The sequence below is a fragment of the Solanum pennellii genome, chromosome 1 (assembly GCF_001406875.1).
Source record: "Solanum pennellii chromosome 1, SPENNV200".
NCBI lineage: Eukaryota > Viridiplantae > Streptophyta > Magnoliopsida > Solanales > Solanaceae > Solanum > Solanum pennellii.
In genome coordinates this window covers 24,588,278-24,613,792 of record NC_028637.1, presented here as the reverse complement: position 1 = coordinate 24,613,792, position 25,515 = coordinate 24,588,278, and the positions used below count along the sequence as shown (strand labels likewise).

At 31.2% G+C, this 25,515-nt stretch overlaps 1 protein-coding gene across 1 annotated transcript; it reads right to left on the bottom strand.

Annotated features, from left to right (window-relative positions):
* Positions 1–15,024: 15,024 nt before the first annotated feature.
* LOC107007781 lies at positions 15,025–22,644 on the bottom strand. The gene is made up of 2 exons (XM_015206553.2): positions 22,491–22,644; positions 15,025–16,349 (listed from the first exon to the last, which is right to left on the bottom strand). Exons 1-2 carry the CDS (start codon positions 22,530–22,532, stop codon positions 15,153–15,155), a joined length of 1,239 nt encoding a protein of 412 aa, XP_015062039.1. The 5' UTR covers positions 22,533–22,644; the 3' UTR covers positions 15,025–15,152.
* Between the last annotated feature and the right edge of the window lie 2,871 nt (positions 22,645–25,515).

Below are 25,515 nucleotides of genomic sequence, written 5' to 3'. Positions count from 1 at the left end.
GACTTCTCCCAACATAGTGACCGGTATGTTGAAAGTCATCTCTATTTATGTATATACATTACCTGATCTCCGTGCTACTTTATCATTTCTTACTTCTCTAGTATCCGAAAAGTTTTACATTTTGCCCAATATTTTGCATGAACCTTTTATAGTGTCTATTCCTGTGGGTGAGTCGGTTCTTGCAAAAAGTGTGTATTAAAATTGTCCAATAGTGTTTCCCAATAGAGTTTCTTATGTTGAATTAGTAGAACTCGATATGCTTGATTTTGATATTATATTGGGTATGGTTTAGTTGCATGCTTGCTTTGCTTCCGTTGATTGTAAGACAAGGTTGGTTAATTTTAACTTTCCAAATGAACCCGTTGTAGAGTGGAAGGGAAGAAACACGATTCCTAGAGGTTGTATCATCTCTTGTCTAAAACTATGCAAAATAATCTCTAAAGGTTCTCTATACCAAATTGTAAAAGTCCAAGATCTAGACTCCGAAATTCCTCCCATTGAGTCTATCCCCGTAGTGAGTGAATTTCCAAAGGTCTTTCCTAATGATCTTCCTGATATTTACCCCAAAGGAGAAATTATTTTGGGTATTGATTTTCAATCAGATATAAATCTCATTTCAAATCGTCCTTATCGGATGGATCTGGCCAAATTGAAAGAGTTGAAGGCACAACTAAAAGATTTACTACACAAAGGCTTTATAAGACCTAGTATTTCTCCATGGGTGCTCCGGTATTGTTTTTGAATAAGAAGGATGGGTCTTTAAGATTTTTTATTGATTACCACCAACTCAATAAAGTCACAATCACCAACAAGTATCCTCTCCCTCGGATTGATGAATTGACTAATCAACTCCAAGGGGCAAGATACTTTTCCAAGATTGGCTTGAGCTCGGGGTATCACAAACTTAGGGCTAGAGGTGAGGATATACCAACGATGGCATTCCAGATAGATATGGTCATCGTGAGTTCTTAGTAATGTCCTTTGGACTCACTAATGCTCTTGCGGCATTTATGGACCCAATGAATAGGGTGTTTCAAAATCACCTAGATTTATTTGTCATTGACTTCATTGACAAAATATTGGTATGCTAGAAAAATGAGGGTGAGCACATGAACCATTGGGGCGAGGTACCGCAAGTACTTCAAGAAGATCAATTGTTTGCCAAGTATAACAAATGTGAGTTTTTGTTGACATCGGTGCCATTTCTTGGTGATATCATCTCTAGTGAGGGGGTTGAGGTTTATTGATCCAAGAAAAACGGAGGTGGTGAATAATTGGCCTAGATCATTGACTCCAATGGATATTTGGAGTTTATTGGGTTTTGCAGGTTATTATCGAAGGTTTTTGGAGGTGTTTGCATCCATTTTATCTCCCTTGAATACTTTGACCCAAAAGTGTAAGAAATTTGAGTGCTCGGAGGCATGTGAGAGAAGCTTTCCAATGTTAAAAAATAGGCTTACTTCTACTCCGGTATTGACCTTACTGGAGGGTACAAAGGATTTTGTTGTGTATTATGACGCATACTGAGTGGGTTTGGGGTGTATGCTTGTGCAACATGGGAAGGTGATAGCCTGTGCTTGTAGGAAACTTAAGGTAAATGAACGAAACTATCCAATTCATCACCTTGATTTAGCGACCATGGTGTTCGCCTTGAAAATATGGAGGCATTACTTGTATGGTTTCCATGTTGATGTCTATACCGACCATAAGTCTCCAATATGTGTTTAAGCAAAAGGAGTTGAATCTTCGACGAAGAAGGTGGTTAGAATTCTTGAAAGATTAATACATGAGTGTCCTATATCACCCCAGCAAGGCCAACGTAGTTTCGGATTGTAACAACCCTAAAAATGGATATGCTAAGTAATACTTAATGTGTCTAGAATGTCTATGATTAGAATGGGTTCAGAAGGATTGATAGGCGTCGAACCAGACCTCTGAACCCTTGCGACAGCCAAGCCAACTTACTTGGGGAGTTAGTTTAGCAAGGAAATGTTGGGTCCAGCCATGTAGGCCTCCAAAATATGAAGATTTACTCGGATGAGTCTTTACTAGACTTAAAAAGGGTAAATCTTAAGTTTGGCGGGTCTAGAGGTAAAATGGTAATTTTCTAGGCTAAGGGTAGTATCATAATTACCCTAAATATGTAATTAATTACTTAATTAATAAAGTGGAGGGGAATTTTTGGTAGAAAGGGCCGAAATTTTCCCATTGAGCAAAATTTTCCTCCACCCGGGTTCGAACCTAGGTGGGAGCAATGATTTAACTTGATTGTTTATATTGGTAAATTAATTTAATTAATTAATATTTAAATTCTCATTTACGAAAAAGTAAAATCAGATTATTATTATTAATTAATTAATTAATGGGGCAGTTTGGGTTGGGTCGACCGGGAGGGACGCATTTTCGCGATGGGGACGTCACGGGTTTGAACCTCGACGGAAGCAACATTTAAGTGGATTAAATTGAGGTTTATAATCTTATTTTTTGAAGGGAATTTTGGTCATTTAACATAGTATTAAAAAATATCAGATTTTAACATTTGAACAAACCTTATTTTGACTTAGTCTAAACTAAAAAACTAATCCTAAGGAACCTCTCTCTTTTTTACGTTTCATCCACTCTCACGTTCTGCTTCTCTCTCTCTCTTTCTTTCATGTTCTCTCTTCTTAACAAAAACACAAGAATAGAAAAGCTACAAAAGTTCTTCACACTTGAAGAACTTACACGAAAAATATAAACAAACAAGCTAACCAAAAATTTAAAGCAATGTTCCGTCGGGTTTTTGTTAGAGTTTCGGGATTTGGACGTGAGTTTGGACAAGGTTTTTGTGCAGCAAGTCGTGGGTTGAACAACATTGAAATCAGATATGGGTTTCTCTCCTGGACTCCTTTCTCTAAGAGAATTTTCTTTCCCATGAATTCAACAAATCTTGAAACTAGGGTTGTTCCCGTTCTTGTCGAACTCCTTGTCCGTAGTATCCCTTTGATATCAATTTGAAATAGGTTGGAGATCATGTTGTTTGTATGTTTTCTGGTAGTTTAATTATTAAGTGTGATTTTCGTGATTATGTGTTTAGAATTCTAAGCATGTTAAGTTATGTCAACCGAAAGTATGTGAAAAATGATATGTTTTTATGGTTGAATTTCATGTGCGAATGTTTGTGTAAATCATGAGGTGTAAAAGTGGTGTAATGTTGCTGGATGTAATGGTAATTCTTGGATGAATATAATCATAAAAATATTACACTTAAATATGCACCAAACGATCCACGAAATTCCTTAAGAATTAACGTATGAATTTTGATAAAAAAAAAAGCTGAAAAATAGTCAACAAATATCCAGCATTTGCTAGTTTGGTTTCGGCAAAACAAATTGGTACAAGATGCAATGAAAAATGAATATAAAATAAGTGATATCACTAAAAATTGAACCCAAGACATCATAACATGAAAGTAAGAAAAAAAATTAAAACAAAACATTGAGAGGAAAATGTATTGGAAGAGACCAAATTTCCAGCTTTCTAGCTGGAAATTATGAGTCTCAGCCAAGGATGAGCAAAATTAGCTATGTTATACATTTTTTTAAAATGTGAGGTCATTGGGAATTGAACCCATTACCTCACAAAATTAAAATTTCACAAAAATTTCGTGAGAAAAATGCAAGGAAAAATAGATGTGGTGAGTGGAGATTGAACCCACAAGCTCTTGAATGGATGAGTGAGTTAGGAGAACAATAAAGGAGAAAATAAATGTGGAGAGTGGGGATTGAACCAACAACCTCCTTGACTTAATGGAAAAAGGAGAGAAGAAAAAGAAAGGAAATATCATGGGGTTTATGGGGATCGAACTAGGGCCCCCCAAATATGAGAAATGCAATTATCAAGTTTAAAATAAGATAATGTATTGTCCAAGGGATTCAAAATTGGGTTCCCTTGCGCAATTCCTTTTTGACAGATAAGTCATACGTAAGTAAATATTTAATGAATGCTGCCTTTAAAGATCAAAATCAATATCTTGGCATATCTACAAGATGCATACGTCTTGTACCACATAATCTTGTGTAAACATGAATCATTTAGACAAACTATGAATGAAGCCTCATGGCTTGTACGTGTGGACTCATAAGTCTATCTTACATTTAAAAGTAAGTGAGTCTAAGATGTATGTGATAAAATGATGTAACCCTAGAAGGACTAAGTAAGAGTGTGAAACACACTAAATGACCAAGTGCATTGGCATATGATGAAATGAACATTCACGTGAACGGGTGAGTGATTATGAAAAGCAAATGTGTTAAAGTTAACGAATGAGGTGAGAATATGATAAGAGGCTAATGTGAAATATTAGAGCAATCTTTAATGAGCCTAAGTAAATGTTAACAAAATGTACTCACCTATGAGAGTGTAAAGTTAATGAAGAGACCAGTAACACTCTAATGAAAGTATTGAAGTTAATGCATACCTAATACTAATGATGATATGATAAATTATCTAATGATATATGATTTCCTCATGCTAGAAGACAACTTCCATGATGTATGAGTTGAATGTAATGGAACTTTATACTCAGCACCGATAGGCTAGCTATAAGCGGTGATGCCTTCCTTCGGGAAGGGCGGCGGTTCACGTAACTCTCATGAGATGAGACTGTCCGGCAATCCGGGTATGAGTATCAATATATCTCCTAGTCAATTAACCTATACTGCAAATATTGGGATCTAGCAGGGTTTGACTCCCTGTATACACTAGCATGTTCGGGTAAATTTGGTCGGTGATTCCACTCTTTTTCAGTGTGAGGTAGACACTTGATTTCATGATGCTGACATGATCTATGTCGGTTAAGGTTAAAGTTTCCAAAGAAAGAATGAGTCCAGCCTCAAATGATGCACATAATGAAATGAATGATACCAAAGGTGTTAGGATAGGATAATCAAGAGATGAGCTGGACTTAAGTAATGACACTAGGTTATTCTTGGTCATTGCACAACAAACCTGATGAGAGTCTTAAACTTCATTCTAGGTATGAATGGTGATTGCACGAATATATGAATGAATTAAAATGAAGTACATACGAAAGAATGAAGTAGACTCTGTGTTTGCTGAAGAAAGCTCCCTAGTTGAGGTCCCAAATGTTGAGCCCTCATTTTGGGAAGTCGTAATGGCAAGTCCATGATTCCAAGGTCTCATGGCATATGAAAGAATGATATGAACTACATGATATGATATGTGCAATATGTTATGTGCTGCTTGCAAAATGATAAGTATGATGATGTATGTTACTCTCATGGCATGACTTTCATAATACAAATTTGGCAAGTCCACTGACTTTCCTAATCCAAATTTGGCAAGTCCAATGACTTGACTTTCCATAAATCATCTTGTTAGAAAAGAGCTATTCATACTCATGAATGAACTTGGTGTGTGCTTACATATACCCATACATAGTACAAGTGTGAACTAATCCCATACAACTCTATACTTTTAGGTGCAGGCACAGGCGGAGGCTAGAGCTAACGATACGATGCTGCAGCTATCCAGACATGGAGCATTTATCAAGTCTTGGTAGGCCCTCATGTTTTCGAGGACGCTTGCCCATTATATTCTAACTTATATATAGGTTTGAGTTAGTGGAGTATGTTCCACTAGCGTTGCTTTCTGATTTTATTTCAGACATTGTATTGTTGCCATTTTGGCAAGTATACACTTAATGCATTATTGAACTATTTATTTTATTTGATGATGTTAATATTAGATGGTTGATTGTGAATGTTTATGAGTTTAAGTAGAATGTCTTATATTAATGCTAAGTAACAAAAATTTCAACTTTTCGGCTAAAATTAACCTAGATCGAGTAACAATGACATCTGTAGGCTTGTCTGCAACGTCTTAAAGATCAACGACACCGGTCTCGTCTGAGGAATAGACTCCGGTCGTCACACGGATGCTCTAAGTCGTATGACTATGGGTAGTGTATCTCCCATAGATGAAGTTAATGAGGACCTAGTTAAGGATCTTCATAGGTTAGCTAGGTTAGGTGTGAGATTTGCAAAATGCCTCGAATGGTGTTTTCATCGTTTATAATAACTCCTAGTCATAATTAGTTGTTGAGGTGAAGTCCAAACAACACCTTGAAAAATAATTGATGGAGTTCAAGGAATCGGTCATGTCAAGCTTAACGAGGCATTCTCTCTATGGGGGATGGTATTTTAAGGTCCCAAGGAATATTGTGTGTTCCCAAAGTAGATTAGTTGAGGAACCAAATCCTTTAGGAAGATCATGGGTCCCGCTACTCTATTCATCGGGGCTCGACAAAAATGTACCATGACCTTAGGGAAGTATATTGGTAGGAAGGTATGAAGAAGGACTAAGCGGAGTTTGTCGCTAAGTGTCCAAATTATGAAAAAGTAAAAGTCGAACATCAAAAGTAAGGTGGCTTACTACAAGAAGTCCAGCTTCCTACTTGGAAGTGGAAAGACATCAATATGGATTTCGTAATGGGTTTACCTAGAACTCAAATGCAATATGACTTTATATGGGTGGTTGTAGATAGGTTGACTAAATCCACTCACTTTATTCCCGTCAAGTCTATTTATTACGCGGAAAATTATGCTAGAATCTTCATAGGATGAGATTGTGTGTCGCCATGGTATTCCATTATCTATCATATCGGATCAGGGTGAACAATTCACATCTAGGTTTTGGAGGTTATTCCAAAAGGGTTGGGTACTAAGGTGAAGTTCAGTACCGTTTTTCATCACCAAACGGATGGTCAAGCGTAGCGTACTATTCAAACCCTTTAGGATATGCTTAGAGCTTGTATTATTAATTTCAACAGAAACTTGTATAAGCATTAGCCTTTGATAGAGTTTGCTTATAATAATAGTTTTCATCCATTTCCGTGCTCCCGATGAAGCCTTGTGTGGTAGGAGATGTAGGTTTCCTATTGGATTGTTAGAAGTGGGAGAGCCTTCGCTTATTGGTCCCGATTTTATTTACAATACTTTGGAGAAAATTCATATAATCAGGAACCGATTGCAAACAGTCTATAGTTGGCAAAAGTCTTATGCCGATAATAGGAGAAGAAATTTGGAGTTTGAAGAAGGTGATAAGGTGTATTTGAAAATCTCACCAATGAAAGTGGTGGATAGATTTGGCAAGAAAGGGAAGTTGAGTCCTCGTAATGTGGGTCCCTATGAAATCTTTCAAAGGGTTGTTAAGGTTGCCTATGAATTGAAACTTCCTAGTAAATTGGCTTCGGTTCATTCGGTTTTCCATGTTTCCATGCTTAAAAAGTGTATTGGTGATCCCGAGTCTATTCTTCCTATTGAGGGGCTTGGTGTGAAGGATAACCTCTATTATGAGGATGTTGCGTTCAAATTCTTTATAGGCAAGTGAAGAAGTTAAGTAATAAATAGGTGGCTTCCGTAAAGGTGTTATGGAAGAATAACCTAGTTGAGAGTGCAACATGCGAGGCCGAGGCCCACATTAATTTTTGTTAACCTCATCTATTTGATAACTAAGTTTAGTAGTTCTTACTAATGATGAAATAATTACTAAAATTAAATTTTCTTTGATTTTTGTGAAGTCTCGCAAAATGTTCATTCTTGAATAGTCGTACAGTGAATTACAAGAACTTATGCATTTGAACTTGAAAATTTGCTCTTTGGATTGTTTGAGTTATCTTGTGCATTTTTATATGATGATTATTTATGGAATGATATGTGGCATGTTGATAAGTTGAACTTTCGCATAATTGACTCATGTAAAGCATGTTGAGATCATGTTGTTGTTGTGAGAACGATATTCCTCATAATGAAATTTTGAGCCTTATGTCTGGTAATTGAAATTTTACCTTGTCTTGTGCTAGTGATATGATTAATGTTGTTATGTATTGTTGTTGGTTGGGCTGATAGTCTTGACTCTATTCGTTCCTTCTAAAGACTTTTAGTGTCATTTGGAGACGAATGTTCCTAAGGGGGGGGGGGGGATAATGTAACACTTCGACAATCAAAGACGTGTCGTAAAGTCTAACATAGGTGTCNTAACTATTTTAAGACCTATTTTAATGTATATAGGTCATTTATGAAGTATAGAAACCAAAACATCCAAGAACATCCATGACTTCCTGAAACTAGTTCTAGTGCGGTATCAGCATTTCCAATCCTATTTGACGAGCTTTTAGGAGTCGGAAATCCATGGAAATGGGTGGAAGAGTAGATAATCGGTTTTTTTGTTAATTCATGGTCGAAACGTGTAGGTACGACTCCCCAAGGATCTACCAAGGTCCCTTGACGAGGACCCTTGCACATTGATGTCAACAGTGCCTGGGTAGTGTGCACCCACGAAGGGTCAATCGACGGGGCGTGTGTTGATCGACGGGGCATCGATGCCAAACTTCAACCAAAAATTAGCCATTTTTTTGGAGTCCCTAATATGCACAATCTTTGATTAAGACGAATGATGTGCAACACGAAAGGGCAAAATTACCGTCGACTCACAGACGGACCGTTGATCGGGGTTTCGTCTATGAGGGTCCATTTTTGTGCATGTTTTAATTTAAGTCCTAGATAATTAATTAATTGGTTTTGTGGTTATTTATGTTATTAGGGAAGTCTAATAAAGTAAGTTAAACCCCTATATAAAGACCCAACCCCAATTAATCTAATTACAATTCTCAAAATAAACTCTCTTCCTTCTCTCTTCTTTCTCTTTCTATTGGAAGACACCATTGAAGACTAGCTAGGGGAGGGATTTGGGGGTACTAAAGGGACGAATTAACTATCAGATCTTCATCATAAGTTATGGGATGTAATTAACCTTGGAGACGTCTTTCCTCAAAGGTTTCCTTCGAAGTATTTTCAAAAGTTGGGTTTTCCTGTGGGTTCTTCTCAATCTCGGAAATTAGGTTATGAATTGGTTTGTTTATGTTTTCTATTGGATAATATGAATATATTAACATGTATTTTAAACATAATTGTTATAAATCTTGATGGTTAGGTAAAGTTTATCGATGATGATCCTTAACCCTTAACCTTATGTTTGATATTGATATGAATTAGGTTGAAATTGGTCCAAGTGACTTGGTTATTAATTGAATTATTATTAAATGATGTTGTTGCATTGACCATGACAAAATTTAAGTTAATTGTAGTATTTCATGCTAGTTCTTTGGAAGATGATCGAGGTTAGGAAGTGAATTGACCTAAATATTTTGTCTTAAGCTATGATCTAGTATTGAATTGTGATATAGTGACTCTTCTATCCTTGTTATCATGTTGATTATTGAATTATGATGTTGTATACTCAATATTGGGTTGAATTGAAATTTTATGGTAAGTCCTTGATGATGAACTATGGAGGAGACTTGGTAAGTCTTATGATCTCTATCCTTTACTTCAAATTGTTGTTAATTGTGATTAAGTCATGATGTTATATTGGAGTAAGCATTGTATTAGGATTGATAGGATGGTTTGATGTTGAATTGAAAAAACTTGACTACGTTGCGAGGTTGATTAAGGTATATGTGTTATAAGGATGGTGTTGACTACCAATGTGCCTTATTATGATATAAAATTATAATACGTTACCCTCACTTATATGAACTGTAATGAAAGGGCTTATACTCATACAATTCTTATTGAGCTATTGATAATGATGATTATACAAGGGTTAATCCCTATGATCTAAACTAAGGCATGATATAATTAAAGGCCTAAAGACAGTTCAAAAAGGGACTCTAGCTTAGAAACGAGTGAACTAGAGTGAGGAGTGACCCTTCCCACGTAGGAGGTAGGAGCACTAAATTAGTCTTGAGATTGGAGACTACAATGCATGTAGCATAAAGTAGGTCCCAACTATATCTCCTAGTTCTTAAACTGTGTTGCCCGGATAGGAATAATAGCTAGTGGATCCACATAGTTTCTATGTTTTATGTCTTGGTACTACCTTGGAAACTAGTCTACCTTCCTTCAGTTTTGGGTATTATGACATTGGATTACACACTTGATCATGTGGTCTATGTCGGTTAAGGAAAGATGTTCCCAAAAAGCAAAATGAATTACAGGATTTAACTATAACGAGGATAGCCTAAGGGGTCTAGCTTAGTGTCGGTAGTGGTATGGGACTCTACCTAAGCATTGCACTAGTTAGCCTTGAGGGTAGTCTTAGGATGATGTTCTTATGAATGTTTATGCTTATAATAATATATGATACGTATATGATGAACTTTCACATTGTTGATACTACATGTTGGTTAGTTCACTTATGAGTTGTGTTGGTTTATAATATTAAAGTAAGATGAAATGTATATCTAAATGTCATGTTATATGACGTAGGATCTTAGTCATTATTCTTGTTGGCTTACATGATTGAGTAAGGTTATGGGGCTTTGCTTGGTCATTGCACTTGTTGACTTGATAGGGGTCCATGGGTAATTGTCTTGCTCTGTTTTAAAGAAATGTATTCTTATTCTTTCTTATTGATAATATGACTTGATGATAAAGTTATATGGAGTATGTATTCACTTATATGATATGTATAGTTGACTTTAATAGACTTGATGTTGTAGTATTGTGATGAACATGCCTATGACTTAGTGTATATACAATATTAATTGGGATGGTCTTGTTGAATGTGCATAAGGGGTTTTGAATGAAAAATTGATACTTTATGAAATGTCCCTTTCTCTTAGCATATTATTCAAGAATGTGTGCATATGCCTCATACTTAGTACAAGTGGCGTACGAATATCATTTCTTCCTTTTTCCCAAACATTTTGTGTTCCGGTCGTTGAAGTGTTTCGGAAGACGACTTGAAGAAGAATTGGATCCTTTGATCATACAAGAAGGGTAGGTCCTCATTTTCCAAATGTGATGCCAATATTGAGCTTATATTTTTGTTTTAGTACTAAGAATATTTTATTCTATGTCCTTTCATTTGTGTACAGATTGTATAAAACCTATGTGTCTCTCTTTACATTTATGTATGGGCTAATACCCAAATTGCTAAACGTGTTAGATGGTTAAGAGATGAGACAATCTTTGAAGACTATGTTTTATCCTATATATACTGATTTGCAATAAAAGAGAAGGCTATATAATATTCTTATACGAAAGGTCTATGTATACTCGATATATATACTATGTATGTATATATAGAGGTCAATGTAAACCTCTAAGTAGAAGTAATGAAAAGTTTTTAGAATTTTCGATAAATTCTACTAATGAATACGATGATGTAAGCTAAGAGGCTAGTATTAGTCCTCAAAGAGGACGACGATGCCGGTTACGTTTAGGGGGTAAACCCGGATGTGACAAACAATATCCCTATTTTAAATATATAGTAATATTGTAAAAAATATCATTATTTTATAAACTTTATGTATCCCAATTATCTTCCTATTTTATCACCCTTTTTCAATGAATCCTATATATCTTCTTTTTTAAAAAATAAATAAATTCTCTCTCATATTTGTATTTTGAAATTCTTAATTCTCTCACCCATTAAAAAAAATCTCTCTCTCATATTTATCATTCTTATTTTATTCCAACATTCAAGTTGCCATATTTCTCTGCCATATATTTTGTTTTGTTTTTATCCAAAATTGGATCAACAAGAATTCCGATTAAGATATCCCTAATCTTTATCCTATTTTCAGATTTCTTTTCTGATTTGGTTTTTTTTAGATCTTAAAAAATCGTTGTTTGTATTTTTTAATCTCTTGGTTAGGATTTACCCTCCAATGACTAAATTCGAGAGGCATACTAGAGGAAACCATCTTTATCAACCAATTTCTAGTGATTTTTCATTCTTTAATTTCTTTATTTCTCAAGTAATAGCGGATAATGTAGGATCCGCTGTTTAAATGAGGGAAGAAAGAGGGTCAGAACATTTACAAGACCAAATTTGTGTGCATATTCTTCCAGAAATTCAGAACGGAAATGTAGAATCTTCGTCTACTTTTGGGGATCTTGAAAAAGACGACGAAGACTTAATAGTTGTCGATCAATTTTTTATTAGTTTGTTTTGTATTTATATTTCTTTTTTAAAGTTTGGTTTTCATCCTCAATTTATATTCAAATCATTATATGTGCTATCAATATTGTTTATTTTTATTAAACAATTTCACGTTGCATAGTTTATGAATCTTGTATTTGTCCCTAATTTGGATTCATTCAAAGGTATGTCAAATATTTATATATTTTATTTATAGGAACAACAATTTTCTGTTAGTTTGTTTTTATTTGTATTAGAATAAAAATACAAATAATATACATGTTGGAATAAATACGACTTAGAAAAGGAAACAAGATTCTTAAGAGAAAAGTAAATACATAGTGAAAAAGATCTACGAATACAAATGTAGTTCGTAAATAGATACATATTTATTTGACATACATATTGGAATGAATAAAAACTAACAAAGAAATACAAGTTTCATTTTACAAAATACAACATGAAATTTACAATGAATACAAACACAAATGGTATGCATGTTTGAATGAATATGATTTAAGTAAGGATACAAAATTTTGGAAAATAAAACAAATACATTGTGGAAAAGTATGTCAAATAACAATTAAAACTACAGGTGTTCAAATTTGTTAATTAAAAAAAATTAAATTCAAGAGATAAAAATATATTATCATAAAGTTGTATAACAATAATTAGTGAGAATTGGATATGAAATTTGTTGATTATAAGATTTTCATAACAATAATTAGTGAAAATTGATATTGAAATTTTATAGATGTGGTACTTATTTAATTCCGTGATTTTCATAACAATAATTAGTGAAAAATGAATATTTATTTTTGTAAATAAACGTGTTTAAAAATAAAAAAAAAAGAAAATTGGATATTGAATTTTTTTCAAAACAATGGAGAAAGACGTGTTTTTTAGAACATGATGAAAAAAGAAGAAAGAGATGAAAGTTAGTGTATTTTGATAAATTGTAACTCATGAGACCTTTAAGCATTTTATCCTTTTTAAAATAATTATCTCCGTCAATTCCTTCCAATCTGTTATATAAAAATTGTATTCTTTAACTAAAAGCAACTAATAAGAACATAAATAAGATAAGTAACAAACATAAATTTTGACATTTTTACTAAATATTGAAAGTTTTGTTAATGGATCTTCTTAAATGTTAAAATATTAACATTTTGAAAATTTTTCCTAAAAAGTTTGGCTCATTTATGTCATTTGTGTTTGAGAAAAGCTCATCTGTGCAATTAATTGTTAAATAAAGTGACAATAGATGAGTCAAACACTTAACGATGACATATAAAGTCTTTTCTCAAAGTTTCGTTGTATACTAATTAATTCCTTTTCCTTTTAAAAATTATTTGATTTAATGACGTGACCGAATGTAAATTGACCACGTGTAGAAATGATTTTTCAAAACCAAAACCATTTTTCGTTAACCAATATTGACATGAATAATCCTTTTCTCAATCAGAAATCACATAGATGAACCAATCTTTTAAGATATGGTATATATAACTCTTTTATAAAAATTTGATGACATATTTGAGTCTTTTCCTTATTTGATACTCATATTAAGTTATTTACTTGTCCATTTTTTACTTGATACACCTATTTAGAAAGTAATAAATGATATAAAAAGTTTATCATTTTACCCCTATTAATTAATAGAATTCAAAATTAATTACTCAATAAAAGAGGTTTTACTTTTTTAAAAATATTAACTCTCTAAATAAAATAAATTGATGATATGATAGGTAAAAAAATATTTTTTATTTGTTATAAATGGCATTGAGAAAGTCAAAATTAAACAAATAAAAAGAGATGGGGCAGTAATCAAAACTAATTATCACATTAATTGCAAAAATCAATTATTTGGATGGAGGAATTAACGGATATTTGAAATTGCCAACCACTCACTAATAGAAGGCTAGACCTCCCTGTGAAAATAATTATCACCTTGGATTTAGTTTTGTATGCTAGATTCTAATTTCATATTTACTTTCTCATATTTTTAGTATATACCCAAATACTGTATGTACTGTCAACTTCAATAGTTAAAAGTCTAAATTTTGTCCAATTGTAGCACAAGTTATAGTATTAATAATAGGACCATTAACATGAATATGAACATCAACATAAATGAGTTGATTGATTTTTTCTCTCTTATTAGCAAGCTCAAGAATGTAATTGTACAACTTCATTTTGCAAATAGAGGTACATAGTGTGAAGTTTATGATGTATGGATGTGAATGGATAGATTTGTCTCGATTTTGAAGTTTATTTGATATTGATTTTATAGATATACTAAATAGTTAGGGAAAATGCACAAGTACCCCCTAGACTATGATCAAAATTTCAAAAACACACCTTAACTAAACTAAGGTCATATTACTCTCCCACCCCCACCCCGGACTTATTTCTTAGGTAATTTGTACACCTTTTGTCTTCAGAACCTAAAATCACTAAGAATATTCGATAATAGGAAAATCAAAATCATTACCAAAACTGCTTAATAAGTAACATGTTATCCATAAACCAATAACTTTTTTTAATTGGAATATTCGATTACCGTTTAACGTTAAACCACCTTAATATTATGTAAAATTACTAACCAATAAAAAGAAATATAAAATTATCTTTCTCATAATCAATTCACAAGCACAAGCCATATATACAAGTCTATAAAGAAGTAAAGCAAAAAGAGGTTAAGTAAATAGAAATATCTGTGATTGTATATTTTAAAATAATGTGGGGTGGAAGCGTTTATATTGTAAATGAGAGAAGAGAGTTGAGAGAAGGATGGAGTATATTTTATTAATGAAGCAAATGCTTCTTATATAGACGTTACAAACCGACTCTTACTATTTACACAGTAACTTGACTCTTACTATTTACACAGTAACTTGACCTTTACTATTCATGATTAGGACATTTACTATTCATGAATAGTAACCAAATAGTAACTGTCACGACTTTTTCTACAAAATACAAAAAAGACACTATTTACTTTACGACTTTTTTACAAAAAACAAAATAAACTTTGGCCAAATGGCCGACATACTATTTCTACTTTATTTAATGGCCTTTACTTTTTTACATGTGGCCGACAATAATTATGACTAATTTACATATATTTTTATGTCTATCTTTATCTTCTTCTTCTCAGCTTACTCCAGTTGTACGTCTGGGATTATGTCATCACCTTGGTTGCACTTGGAACATATATGGTCTGGATATTTGTGTCCAATTAGCTTGCAATATCTTGTCATGAGTTCTTCGGAGATGAATCCTTGTTTTAGTGCTCTAGTTGTTGGAGTAGCTTCTGGTTTTAATAAAGATAAAATCCATTTCTGGACTTCCTCCATATCTGTTTGTCTTATCTCTCTTGAATTGGCATATATCATTAAGTGATCTCTTGAATAATAACTCCATATAGCATTTCCTTGTAGATAATTGTTAGCTAATTCTTGTATGATAGTTGATAATCCAATTATTCTTTTATTTGCATAAAAACTGGGTATCTCGATTTTTGGTATCTCTGGCTGTTGCCCTATGTCTTCCGGTATTATCATTTCTCGCGTTAATCCAATTTTCACTATCTGGATTATTGGTTTTATCTCATCATAAAGTATCTCAGCTGGTGCTGTATAAAATTTTATAAAAAATAAATTTCCTTTTGTAATTCTTTTATATATCAAAAAGGCTTTGTGTATCTCCGGGATTCCACTTATCTCTGTACCATCATATGTATATACGGTATTAAGTAATCCATAACTGTAACAAGTTTTAACTAGGTTTGGATTGGTTTTAGGTTGTGCGATTAACTTATTATAGCCTTGAAATTTTTGGGTTAAATAATCCTGGGTTTTTTCTGTGGTTGTGGTAGATTTGGGTTTAAGATTTAAAAAGTTTTGGATTTTGTATAGGTTTTCAATGTAAGTTTGGGATATATGGTTATATATTTTCTTTTCTTTGTGTAGGCTGGCTGCATATGTGGATGTTTGCGGTGCTGGGGTATCTACTATATGTGCTTTTGGAATAAATGGTTTTGTAAACAAGCTGTTTAAGTTTGTATTTTTTGATGTAGTTTTTTCCATAGCTGTTGTACTTGTACCTGCAATACTAGTAATGTTAATGTTATGGGTTTTAGGGAGTTTCCCAACGTCTCCTTCTAGCTCTGGATTTTTAGCGTCTTCCGATCGACGTAGCTCCGCATATTTATAGTCATGCTGCTGACTATTAGCTTTCAAATTTTGTAACTCTTTTCCCATACTATCCACCTTCATAGAAAGTGTAGTAATAGCTTTGAGTATTTCTTCTATTGTCTCTGGTTCAGTTTGAGTTCCTTTTTCTTGATAAATAGTCTGCGATAAGATTTTTGTCAGTCTTAATTACTTCAATTGTAAATGTAAAATTTAATATATTTAATACTAATCTCCTTATTTCTTTTGTTGTAACTGAATCTTCTAATTTTTTCGTTATCCACCATTTTACTTGTGTATTATCTGTTCTTACAATAAATTTATTGTAAACAATATATGGTTCAAATGCTAATAAACATTTATATAATGCGAATAATTCTTTTCTATTTATTTCCCATTTTATTTGTGCTTCTGTATAAGATCCTGAATAATATCTACAATGGTGTTCTATTTTTTCTTTTTCATATCTGTATTTTAAAACTCCTCCATAACTATGATCACTTGAATCTGTTTCAACAATATAAGTAAATATTTTATTTTCATCGGGAAAATATAATTTTGGTAATTTTTTACATAAATTTTTAATATTTCTTATATGTTCTTTATCTTTATTGTCAAAATGATATTCTACATCTTTTTTAAGTTTTTTATGTAGTGGTTTTAGGTGTTCTGCTAATTTTGGTATATATTCTCTTACCTGATTTACTAATCCTAGAAAAGATTGTAATTTCTTTTTTGTATCTATATTTTCATCAATTGTAATTATTTTTTGTACTATATGTGTTTGCATTTTTATTCCATTTTTATCTATTTGTATTCCTAGAAATTCTATCTGTGATTTCATTATTTCTGCTTTTCTTTTACTTAAGCTTATACCTGCATTTTTTACTATATGTATAAATTTTTCTAATAATTTTATATGTTCATCTTGTGTTCTAGAATATAACAATATATCATCTATGTATACAATACAATTTTCTAGCTGGTTAAAACAGTTATCCATAAAATGTTGGAATCTACCTGGTGCATTTTTATATCCAAAGGGTAAAACATTCCATTCATAGAAACCTTGTGGTACTGTGAATGCTGTTAATTGTTTAGATTCTTCTTCTAATTTTAAGTGGTAAAATCCTGATTTACAGTCAAATTTACTAAAATAGTTATATCCTTGTATTTGTCTTATTTTTAGTATTTTGTTTGGTATTGGATAATTGTATGTTTTAGTTTTAGCATTTAGATTACGATAATCTATAACCATTCTACTTTTACCTCTTTTTTGTTCACTGTGTTTTATAACTATAAATGCTGGACTTGTATGTTTACTATTACTCTTTTGTATGTAATTATTTTCTAATAATTCATCTATATGTATTTTAAATTCTTTTAAATCATCAAAGTTATATTTTAATGGTTTCTGTGTTATTATACTATTTTCATCTATTAATTCAATTTTTACTTTTGTCTTATGTTTTTCCCATCCTTGTAATGGATCTTCACTATATAATTGTTCTAATTGTTCATTAATTAATTTAACTTTGTCTATTGCAAATATAATAATTTCTAATTGTGTTATTTGTTTATTATTTATATTTTCCATTTGTTGGTTTATTTTTTCACTTCCTTTTATCCATTCCATAGGTTTTCTTTGTTTATTATTTACTCTTTTTGCTCCTATCTTATTTCCGCATGGTGTAGTAAGCCACCAATGTGTTTTTGTTATTATGTGTGGATAAAATCTATCTAGAAATGGCATTCCTAATAACATATCTTTTGTGGTAAATTCAAAATTATACATTTCTTCTATTGTTAGTATCTTATCCCATATTTGTATTTTTATATTTTTTGCTTTATATTTAATCATACTTCCTTCATTGTTAAATCCCGTTACTACCATAGGTGTTTTTAATTTTTCCCATTTATCTTCTGGTAAGCAATTATATTTACATATATTCGCTTCTGCTCCTGTATCTATCATAGGGGTATAATATCTGTTGTGATATCCTTCTATTATAATTTTTGCAAGTATAAATATTTTCATTAATCATTTTGTCCTTTTTATAATTATTTTCTTATTTTCACAGGTTATTGTTAATTGTTCATTTTCTATGTTGTATGGTTTAACTTTTTCTAACCATTTTATTCCTAATGTAATATTATGATTTCCTTGGTATATTTTGAATTGTATTACTAAGGGTATTCCTCCTATAATTATTTCTTTTTCTGTTGTTTCTTCATTTGTATTTACTATCTCACTAGGTAGTCCAGGGCATGTGTGTCCTGTTCTTATAATTTCTTCTTCTAATACTAACTCTCTTGTTATATAATTTTCTTCTTGTCCTGTATTTATTAAGATTTTGTATTTTCTTTGGTCCATTATTCCTGTTATAAAATAATGATACGGTGTTATTTCTTCTTTATCTAACAAGCTTTGTGGAATTTCATATTTTCTTTTAGATGTACTCATTCTTGATGAGGTAGCTCTTGTCAATGTATTTGGTACGCTTGAAGTGCTTAATCTTTCTTTTACTATTTCTAAATCTTCTTCTATATCCATTTCTTTATAGCTATAGTCATTATTGTCTATTACAGTAATTATTTTCTCAAAAGGGTTTTCTATTTTTATTTTATTAATTTTATTTCTTGCTGTTATTTTATGTTTTGTTGTTAATATATATAAATTTTTACATCTTGCTGTGAATAATTTGCTTCCTGGTGCTAGTTCTATTCCAGATATTTTCCAATATAAAACTAATGATCTATCTATATTTTTATCTGTTAATGATACTGTATAATTAGCACTTATTGTAAACTTAAATTTTTGATATATTAAGTTTCCTTTTACTGCACTAATTACGCTTTTTTCTATAGGGTGTACAATTCTATCATCTGCTAAATATATTTCTATAGGTGTATCTATTCCTTCTCTAAAACAAGCTTTTATTAATATTTCTGTTCCTCCTAAATGTACATATTTTATTGGTGTTTTAGCTTTTATATCTTGTATTTCTTTATTTATCATTCTTTTATTTATTATAGGTATGTATGCTTTTCCTCTTGTATATTTACAATCTATGATATGTTCTTTTTGACTAACTACATAGTATTCTTCTTTTTGTCTTTTAAACCAATTTCTTAAAATAGGTATTTCAAGTACTTTTTCAACACTTAAATCTAATTCTTTTCCTTTTATTTGTTCAAATATCGTATTATCAAATATAATTTTCTGTTCTGATGATTCTTCATCTTGATAATCTTCTTTAGATATTAATTTTATTTCATTTTCAGACATTATATTTCTTCATCTGTTTCGTTATTATCTAAGTTAATATTTTCTTCTTCATTCTCAGTTTCTATATCTGATATTTCATATATACTATCATTTTCACTTAATTCATAATCTATGTATTCTATTTGCATATATTTTTCATCATCTATGATTAATTCTGCTATCTGTTTTCTTTTTGGATTTTTAGGTAAATTACAGTTTTTAGCTATGTGTCCTATTTTTCCACAATTATAACAAGTACATTGGGATATCTTTCTTTTTGGTCTGTATGGTCTTTTTATTTTATAGTTTTTTACATAATATCTTCGTCTTGGTTGTTTATATTTATATTTAGTTTTATTTTTTCTATAATTTTTATATCTTTTGGATTTTTGTTTTTTAGTTGTGCATCCAAATTGTGGTGCCATTTTATTTTTACAACATGATAAATTTTTATTTAATACTTTTTCCATTTTTAGTTTTTCTTTTTGGTTTTCACATAATTGTATAAACCATTGATTTAAAAATTTTATTCTAGATCCTAAAGTATCTACCATTCCTTCATTATTCCAATCCTTTATTATGTTTGTACTAAATGGTTCTGGTAATTTTGTATAATATTGTTTTCTTATTTCTTTTGCTTCGTCTAAATTGTATTTAGCTTTGTAATAATATTCTTTAAATGCACAAGTATATTCTTCTAAGTAACACATTTTACATATAGCTAATTTTGTCATAAGTTGTCTATTTATTATTTTTTCTCTATTTTGTTCTCTTATATCTGTAGTCATACCTCCAAATTCATTTCTTATTGCTGATTCATATTTATCTAGTATATCTATATTTGTTGCTGATGCGGATCCATCCATTTTTTTATCATTTCTAAGTACTTCTAAACTTTCTGAGGGTAGATTTTCTATCCATAATCTTGTTGTTCCTACAAATGTTCTTTCTATATATCTTGGTGTTTTTGCTGTTTCTATTTTATTATCTATTAACTGTTTAGACATATTTCCTATCCATAATAATATTGCTTTATTTGTATCTGTGACACAGTCTAAATCTAAGAAATTATATTGTTCATTTACTGGTTTAGGTGTCCAATTTTTATTTAATCTATTGTTCCATATTGCATTATTTATATCCGGTTGTTGATAACTATAAATTGGTGGTGTCCTCCTAGGACTAACTCTAGGACTATTTCTGGGACTATTATCTGGGGTTTTAACTCTTGACGTACTAGGTTTATCCATATCTCCTACGTTTATTTCTAATTTTTTCGGTTTATTTATCTGTTCTAGTATTTCTGTATATGTTTCACTTATATCACTTATTTCTGATTGTTGGTCATTTTCATTTTCATCTATTTCATTTACTTCAATATTTTCATTTTGATCTTCATTTAATTTTTGTTCCATTTCTTTTATTTCATTTGTTAATTCAAGTTCTTTATTTTTTTCTTTTTCTTTTTGTTTATTTTCATATAATAATTTTAATCTAGCTAATTCTTTTTCTAATTCACTTATTCTTGTATTTTTTATTTCTTCTAAATGTTGTACTTCTTGCTTTGCTTGCGTTTTTATTTTTTCAATTTCTCTTGCTTTATCTATTTCTTCATTTTCTTTTGTTATTCTTATCATAGCTGTTAAACTATCTTCTAATTTTGCTGTTTCTTTTTCTAGCATTAAATATAAGTTATTTCCTATTTTCTTGTATCTTCTTCCTAAATTTGAAAATACTATTTTTATTATCATTCCATCTAGGTTTTCATATGTTTTTTCGTCTACTGCATACTCTTCTTTGTTCATTATGATCTATGTATTATATTATGTTGTGAGTCATATTCAAGACAATCTATTTCTAATTCTAACATTAATATAGCTTTTCTTTGTGCTAGTATTGATTTATTACATACTCCTGCTAATATATTTTCTTCTAACCTTCTTTTTCTATGTTGTAATTCTTGTTCTTTTTCATTTATTTTTTCCATTATTTTTTCTATTAATTGTTGTTTATATTCTTCTTTGTCCATATTGTTTTTTCAAATAGCAAACATATTTGTATTCTGTTTTTGAAATTATATTTATCAAATGGTCTTTTTTATCATTATCTGTTTTGACTAGTTGTGATAATTGATATTCTATATATAAGGATTTTAATTTCTTCCATATTTTTCGTACTTTTTTATCTATCTTAGTTTTTGTTATTTTAGTTTCTTTGCTTGGTGTTATATTATTCTTCATAAAATGTCTTTCTATAATATTCTTTTTTAAGTAGATCTAATCGTTGTATTTCATTAGCATTAGTTATAATATATTCTAGATATTCATTTTCTCGAGTTCTTAAATAACCAAATAAATTTTCAATTAGTAGTTTTTCATGTAGATCTATGTCTTCTATAGTTTGTACCCAATATTGTAAATATTCGTAATTTATCATTGATCTCTGAATATATCTATATCATCATATAAATCATATATGTCAAAATAAAATTCATCATAAAGTCTTTCTTGTATATCTAACTCAATCCAACCTTGGGTTGTTATTTCTATTATTTCATATGTTAATAATTTATTATAAATTTCTCTTTTTATATCAGTATTCAAGTTTTTTAGTATATAGAGTAGTAATATCTTATAATTGACATCATCGTTTAATAGGTATGTTTCCATTTTTATTATTTTCATTTTTCACTAAAATTTTATTCCTTCCAACCTCTTAATAAATTATACTTGCTTATTATGCAAAAATAATGATTTAATAATCATCTCGTCTGGTCACTACTACAGCTTTCTTCTTTGATTAGTTACCCTAACAGCGCCTCAACTCTGTTTACTCCCCTAAACGGCCTTTCTCTGCCTACCGGTTTCAACCTTAGGATGGCATAGTCTGGGCATACTTTTTTCAAGAATATTTCTGTAGCAAACTTTCTAAAGATGGTTATTAGAACATTATTTAAACATGATAAACAATTATAATTAACAAGAGATTTTCAGGAATAAATTAATTTAGCTACTCATGAATATAAAATGGTATACCTGTTCTTGTGGATTGTTTGTCATAGTTGATTTGTTTTCCATAATTATTTAATTATCTAGCTCTGATACCAATGTGGGGTGGAAGCGTTTATATTGTAAATGAGAGAAGAGAGTTGAGAGAAGGATGGAGTATATTTTATTAATGAAGCAAATGCTTCTTATATTTTTTATTTTTTTTTTGAAAATAATTACATGTTCATACTCCCCCCCCCCTCCATCAAAATTCAAAGTAATTTACCCATTCTTTAAAAAAATTTATAGCCCATAGCCCCCATTCGGTAAAGTTGATAATTTTCGGTTAATTGATACTATGTTGTATTGGCTTCATTACACAGGAAACAAATAAAGTCCTAAACAGTAAAGTTGACTAACTACATATATCATCATATGGCTAAAATAAGGGTTACATCTATTGTATAAGAATATCAAGAAAGAGAGATATGTTTCAGTATCAAGAGAACATACTACTCAAATCTATATTCATCACATGTCCATCTATCTTTGAAAAGCAATCTAAGTTTCATTTGGGCGGTTGAAGCCGTAATACCTCCTTTGCAATTTGTCCATTCAATGTCTTTGACCCACAATATCATCAACAACAGCTAAATAGCTATGGTCAAGCATTCACAATGTTGTCCAACTACAAATACTTCTGCATTGTCAACTCAGAGATTTTGTTGTGCTAAGAAAACACGAACATGAAGACACCCGTGAAGGGTGACAACATGGTTGGTCCGAAGTTGATCAATTCTAGCAGGTAAGGTGATCACCTAAAAGAAAAATTATGTTAGCCAACATACACATGGAGAACCTTTGGATTTTCGTTCAATTTTTAAGTGTTGTGATCAACAAATAAAAACGTAGCAATAATATAGTTTTCAGATCTATTGAACAAATACCAAGTTTTCTGCATGATAGTTTCTCTTTACTAGAGAAAATTACGAGTCCAAAAATATGCAAGTAAGGCAAAGATTTTGAATTACTCTATCAAAGTCAAAATCAGTAAAAATAATTAGTAAGGTGTGCACCTTCTTGAAGGAAATCACACACTAACGATTGTCACATTAGTTTGGCTGACCGGTAATGACCAGGCGACCAGCTGGATCTGATTGAACCCATACCAATGTTAACCAAGAAATAAGGGAATTAGAGCTTTGAGATGGTGTAAAAGAACGAAAGCAAATTGAATGCACTTGATGGAAGCAGGTAGCATGATTGGTATTGTACTTCATCTCGTAAAAGCCTAGGCACCAGTGCATATATATAGACCTCAACGTAATCATTTTTTTCCATAAAATAATTACAAATCACGTGAGAGAAATGGAAATGCATAATCACCTGTTTCACAAACATTGATTTTCACCCAATTAGCAGGGGGTCCAACATCAACAAGGAATCAAAACTGGCAGATGGAAAAAAATTTATCTTTACATCAGAAATGGAGGAACCAAAAACGGAGAGAGAGAGAGAAATAATATTAAAGTTCCTAGTACTCATTTTTTTCTTTTGGGTTAAAAACAGTTTCGGTGTACAAGATATATATTCATATTTCTATCACTAGTAAGCTTTTTCTAGTTTCTATCTTTTAGTAAGCTTATTCACTATGAAGTTGTTCTTGGGAGGAATAATAATCCTAGATATATCAAAATTTAGAGAATGCATGTGACCGATTTCCTCTGCCCACGGTTGCGAATCCCAATGATCTTCGGATTCCATTGTAAGGAAGTTGATATTCATTGCTTCTAGCATGCAACGCAAAAGAATAGATACACCGCTTGATCCAACAGAACAAACTATAAGTTGCATTGTATACAAAAGTGGATAACCTACACAATAATTTATCTACAACACCAACAAGGGTGACTGAGTTAGTTGAGAAGGTGTTCTCCCAAATCGGGGTCTCGGGTTCGAAACTCCCTGCATACTTTCTCGGTCGAGCTTGTCATGGGGCTTAATAGTGCGGTTTACACCTTATCAGTGATTTGTTTGCTATTAAACAGGAGATAACATGTAAGTTTAACAAGACTAACATACTACTATAGAGAATCAGAGCTAAACTAAACATACTAACATGAGTAAAATATAATCCCAACTAACTACTATAGCTTTCCATTGTACACAATGGTGATTTGAAATTGAATGCAATTCAAAGACCAATCCAACAAGCAACAAAAAACCTAATAAGGTAAAACAAACATATGCAATTTCAAATGATGGAATGCAGAATATATGAAGTACAACTAGAATTTGTAATGATACATAATAGAATTCTTCAAAATAACATAAGATTTACTTGAGAGATAAGACATTAGAAGAACGAATCAAGATAAATTATGGATTACGGCGTACATATTTCAAATGTTGCAGCTTTCATTGGGTGCTCCAATTCATTTTGTACCGAGTGCTTAAGAGAACCTGAATACAAAAGAAATTTTGTTGCGGTCACTATTCCTTTTTGATAGAGTATAAGTTAAAGCAAAAACTAAATTTCTTGAATGATGATCCTAATGTAGTTACAGTGTTCACTAAAAGCCATTAATTGCCAAATTTTTTGAGAGTGCCAGACTTCATATTGGAGATGGTGAGGCGAAGAAAACTCAATAATAGATATATATGAAGAACTCAAGTTGGAAAAGAATTGACGAACTATCTAACCATTAGTTTTTAGGCTCTTCGCATGCTTTGGCATATTATTGGCACTCCAATCCTAAAAAGATTGAAAACCCAAAATTACTTGTACATTGTAATAGACAAAATTAAGCATAAGAAAATTAATGCCCAAAGACCTCTACAAGGATTCAGCAGCAGACCTTTACAGTAGGCTCCGAAATCTCACCAAAACCAAGAAGGTGTTGCTCCTGCCAACCTTAATCTCTTACCGCCCTCCCTACAATGAATAGCTTAATCTATTACCGCCCTTCCTGATGCAGAAATTTGGTAACCACTTCCCTGCAGGAATTACTTAAAATAGTTAATTTATATATATATATATATATATATATATATATATATATATATATATATA

Coding starts and splice junctions, on each gene's coding strand:
- LOC107007781 (XM_015206553.2), bottom strand. CDS start 22,532: ATGGAAAACAAATCAACTATGACAAACAATCCACAAGAACAG. Junction 16,350..22,490: donor CAAACAATCCACAAGAACAG/GTATACCATTTT, acceptor ATCTTATCGCAG/ACTATTTATCAAGAAAAAGG.